We start from the raw sequence: 5,293 nt of genomic DNA on the forward strand, positions 1-5,293 counted from the left end.
AGTAGTAAGCAACCAGTAAGATAGTAAGTACCCAGTAAGCTAGTAAGCATTCAGTATGCTGGTGAGAAAGCAGTTAGTTAGTAAGCTACTAGTAAGCAAGTAAGCATGCAGTAAGCTACTATGCGAGCGGTAAGCTAGAAACAATACGGTATGCCAGTACGCAAGCAGTTAGCTAGTAAGCAAGCAGGAAGCTAGTAAGCAACCAGCAAGCTAGTAAGCAAGCAGCAGGCTAGTCAGAAAGCAATTAGCCAGTAAGATTGTCGTTAGCTTGTAAGCAAGTATTATGCGAGTAAGCAAGCAGTAGGCTAGTAAGCAATCAGTAAGCTAATAAGCAAGCAGTAACCTAGTAAGCAAGCAGTGATCTAGTAAGCAAACAGTAAGCTAGTAAGCATGCAGTAAGCTAGTAAGCACGCAGTAAGCCGTTAAGAAAGCAGTATGATAGTATGCAAGCTGTATGCTAGAAAGCAAGCATCAATCTAGTGTAGAAACAGTTACCAAGCATACAAGGACCAGGCTTGTAAGAATGCAGTTAGCTATTGAGCATGCAGTAAACTAGAAAGCATGCAGCAGGCCAGTAAGCAACCAGTATGTTAGTATGCTGGCAGTATGCTGGTAAGAAAGCAGTAAGCTAGAAAGCAAGCAGCAAGCTAGTAAGCTAGCAGTAAGCTAGAAAGCAAACTGCAGGCTGGTAAGAAAGCAGTAAATGAAGAAAGAAGCAGGAATGTAGTATGAAAGCAGTTAGGTAGCAAGCAAGCAGTAAGTTAGTAACAAAGCAGTTTGCTAGTACGCAAGCAGCAGGCTCGTAAGCAAGAAGCAAGCTAGTAAGCAAGCATTAAAAGATTACGCTAGCAGTCAGCTATTAAGCAGTCAGTAAGCTTGTAAGCAAGCAGTGTGCTAGTAAGCGAGCGGTGGGCTAGTCAGCGAGCAGGGAGCTAGTAACAAAGCAGTGATCTAGTAATCAAGCAGTACACTAGCAAGAATGCAGATAGCTAGTTAGTAAGTAGTAAGCTGGTAAACAAGCTCTAAGCTAGAAAGCGTGTAACAGGCTTTTAACTGAGAAGTTAGATAATAAGTAGGAAGTATGCTAGCAAGCAAGCGCTAAGCTAGATAGCATGCATTGAGCTAGTTAGCGAGCAGTGATCTAGTAAGCAAGCGGCAAGCTAGTACGCAAGCAGTAAGCAAGAAAGCAAGCAGCAAGCTTGAGAGCAAGCAGTTAGCTTGTAAGCAAGTAGTAAGCTTGGGAACGAGCAGGAAGCTAGTAACAAGGCAGTAGTCTAGTAAGCAAGCAGCAGGCTAGTCAGAAGGCAGTTAGCTAGTAAGAACGCAGTATGCTAATAAACATGCGGTAAGCTAGAAAGCAAGCAGCAGGCTAGTCAGAAAGCAGTTCGCCAGTAGGAAAGCAGTATGCTAGTAAGCAAGCAGTAATCAAAAAAGCAAGCAATGAGCTAGTAAGCTAGCAGTAAGCTAGCAAGCAAGTAGTAGGCTAGTAAGCATGCAGTAAGCGAGTAAGTTAGCAGTAGGCTAGCAAGCAAGCAGTAAGCTAGTGTGCAAGCAGTGAGCTAGTAAGCGAGAAGTATCTAATAAGGATGCAGTATTGTTCCGTTTCGTCGAACGGAAAGTTCCACTGATGGTAGCGAACATGCGCGCGAGCTCACGGGCGATCGTGCTCGCGATTCGGCAAAATTCGGAAATTTTCGGGTCAGGCTTGAGCGAGCCGGATCGCGGTACGCGATCGCCGTTCAGATTCAATACCAATACCAAACAATTAAGTGCGAGCGGTGTGACCTTCCAAATTAATTTCAAATCGTTTGTTTTACCGAACTCTCACACTTCTTTGTGACGGGATTCATCAACTATAACCATTTACGCCTGAATTTATTGTTTCTGTTAATCCGGTGAAGTTTTGTGCTTTATAAAGTTACAACTTGTTAAGAGTTCATTCTTCATTCTCCAAACCTCGCCGTCCAGTCCTTAAGAAAAAGGGGCGAATCAGCTCTCATTCCAAACAGAACATTTTGGTCCTTCGAGCCACATTGGAGCCGAGGAAGAGGCCGATCTAAATCGAAAATGAACTCAATTGAAGAATTGCTGCACTAGCAATCGCAAGCGATGCGTTCGATCGAACGCGCTCTTACCAATTTTAAAAAACTGGGTCAGGCAAAAATGACGGTCGCGATTACGCAAAACCGCATGGCGATGATCAAGGAAACCTTAGCACAATGCCAGGGTTTGGACGCAAAAATCTCAGCCATGGCCGATAATAAAAAAGGCCACCTACACCTACTTCGTGGAAGACCTATTGGCAACATGCGAAGAGAAATATCAGAAAGCATTGGACTTCATGGCGGAAGTCCTCATTGGGGTGTCTCCTCCACCGGATCCAGCAGCGGCCAACGGTCAGAATTTGAACGTCGCTCCGCAACATCCGACGGACCATCTACCCAGGATTAACTTTCCCACGTTCGAGGGCGCATTTGAACATTGGGAAAGTTTCCGTGACCGCTTCACCTCCATGGTCATCGACAACCAGTCCTTGTCCAACGTGGAACGCCTCCATTTCTTGCACGCGTCGTTGAAGGGCGAAGTGAGCCTCGCGGTGAGTCACCTACCGGTCACAGCCCATAATTTTGAAGTCGCGTGGAAAATAATAACGTCTCGTTACGAAAACAAGCACCGACTTATATCCACTCATTTGAATGTGTTGTTTACATTACCGACCGTTGTGTCCGAGACTCAATTTGAACTGCGGGCGTTGCGTGACAAACTTAATATGTCGATCGAAATGCTACGAAACCTTGACAGGCCAGTTGACCATTGGAGCGACATTTTCGTTTTTCTCGGTACACAAAAGTTAGATCGCGCGATGCGGAAGGCGTGGGAGTTTAATCTGGGTGACACGACCGTGTTTCGCACGTACCGCGAATTCGACGCGTTTTTAGAAAAAAGAATTCGCGGTTTAGAAGCGATGGCGGTCACTAAACGCGACAAACCGAGCGAACCAGAAAAACCAAAATCGATTTTGCCGAAAACCTTCCACGTGCATTCAACCGCTACTAGCAAAATTTCGTGCGCATTGTGTAAACAAAATCATCCCATTTATCAATGTTCCGAGTTTTTGGGAAAATCCCATTCCAAGCGTTATCAATTAATCAAGCAGCAAAACCGGTGCGTCAATTGCTTTTCCGCCGGCCATTCCACTGCACTGTGTAAGAATCCGCACTGTTGTAAGGAGTACCATCAAAGGCATCACACGTTGTTGCATTTCCCGGTAAACAAAAATTCCTCGGTCACAGCGTCAAGGGCTGGTTCTTCGATATCTAAAGACGAAATCGAAATTAGTTCAAATTTAGCGTCGAATTCACCGTTGAATGTAACTGTTCTCCTTTCAACAGAGCGGGTTCAGGTGCATTCTCCTCAAGGCAGGTGCGTTACTGCAAGAGCCCTTCTCGACCAAGGGTCAGCAGCGACCCTCATTACCGAAAATTTAGCGCAACTGCTCCGTTTAAAACAAACATCGCAATACACGCGAATTAGTGGAATTGGCGAGAAACACTCTTTCGCACATCAAGTAGCGTCTATATCAATTACACCTGCGGACCAGAACGAGCCTGCATATTCGACGACCGCGATTATAATGCAAACATTGACCAGGTATGTCCCATCTCGCCAGAAACAAAACGTTACATGGCCTTACCTTGCAGAGCTAAATCTGGCGGACAAGGATCCTATGAGCTCCAACCCTATTGACATTGTTATTGGAGCGGATTTATACGGGCAGCCATTACTCCAAGGCGTCATTCGGGACTCAGGGTGTGTCCCGACCGCGCAAAGCACGGCCTTGGGCTGGATCCTGTCCGGTCCCATCCAAATTCCCGGCCCCGATGACGTCCACATCCACCATTTCTCCGTCCTCGAACACCTTGATCACAATCTGCGCCGCTTCTGGGAAGTCGAGTAGCTCCCAACTCCCGCGATTTTGACACCTGACGAACAAAATTGCGAACGTCATTTCGCTGAAATTCATTCGCGAACCTCAGAAGGCCCTTACATTGTCCGATTGCCGTTTCGAGACGACCGACCGATTCACCTCGGAGATTCCACATCGAAAGCGCTTAGCAGTTTGCGATCTCAAGAGAATCGCCTAAAACGAGACCCCAATTCCAAACGCGAATATCAGGAATCTCTTTCGGAATATCAGTTTCTTGGGCATATGCGAAAGGTGGATCCACCGTCGCCAATAGCACCTCCAAATGCTTATTACATTCCGCACCATCCTGTTATTCGCCAAACTAGTCAAACGACGCGTCTTCGCGTTGTTTTCAACGCTTCCAGCCAGCACTTCAAATCGCAAATCCCTTAATCAACATTTGCACAGTGGGCCAAAACTCCAACAGGACCTGATCGCAATCCCGATTCGCTGGCGTCAATTCCAATTTGACTACGCGGCCGACATCGAAAAAATGTATCGGCAGATCCTCGTTCACCCTCACGACGTCGATTTTCAGCGCATCCTTTGGCGCGAGTCTCCTTCTGCTCCGATTGACGAATACCAGCTGCTCGCGGTAACATATGGCACAACTCCAGCGCCATATCTCGCTCTCAGAGTGTTGAGACAATTAATAGAGGACGAAGGTTCCTCCTACCCGGACGCAGTGCAAGTTTTAAGCTATCAAGCGTACGTTGACGACTTCCTCTTCGGAAGTGACGACCTCACGTCACTGCGCCTGATCCGCAACCAGACGATCCTATTGGTTCAAAAGGGAGGCTTTTCGTTACGCAAATGGACGAGCAACGACAGCCGGCTGTTGTCCGACATCGACGAGGTCAATCACGGTTTAGCCGTCAGTACATTCCTTCAAGTCGACGAAAATATTTCTGTGCTGGGCCTAACGTGGAACTCTGTCACAGACCAGTTTTAGTTCCATGCATTGACTTCACGCAATCAAATTACCACCAAGCGCGAAATGCTTCCTTCAATCGCCAAATTATTTGATCCTATGGGCTGTGTCGCTCCATTTGTCGTACTAGCCAAAATTCTCCTCCAACAACTCTGGTCCTTGAAGTGCGACTGGGATGATACAGATCCGCCAGATCGTCTTCAAGAATGGCGCTTATTTTGTTCCGAATTTGCCGAGTTCTATTCACTCACCATTCCTCGGAAAACCTCGCCAAGAGTCTTCACCACTCAAAGCCTTCACGGCTTTTCGGACGCTTCAACAAAGGCATATGCTGCGGTGGTCTATCTCCGAAGTGTTCTCGAGGATGGGACAGTCAGTTCGGCCCTTCTAATGGC

General features: G+C 46.9%; 1 protein-coding gene across 1 annotated transcript; it reads left to right on the forward strand.

The window, feature by feature from the left end:
* The first annotated feature begins 4,460 nt into the window (after positions 1 to 4,460).
* On the forward strand, positions 4,461 to 4,919 carry LOC143350224 (uncharacterized). Its single transcript, XM_076782174.1, has one exon. It carries the CDS (start codon positions 4,461 to 4,463, stop codon positions 4,917 to 4,919), a length of 459 nt encoding a protein of 152 aa, XP_076638289.1.
* Positions 4,920 to 5,293: the final 374 nt, after the last annotated feature.

This window comes from Colletes latitarsis, chromosome 14 (assembly GCF_051014445.1).
Source record: "Colletes latitarsis isolate SP2378_abdomen chromosome 14, iyColLati1, whole genome shotgun sequence".
Classification (NCBI taxonomy): domain Eukaryota; kingdom Metazoa; phylum Arthropoda; class Insecta; order Hymenoptera; family Colletidae; genus Colletes; species Colletes latitarsis.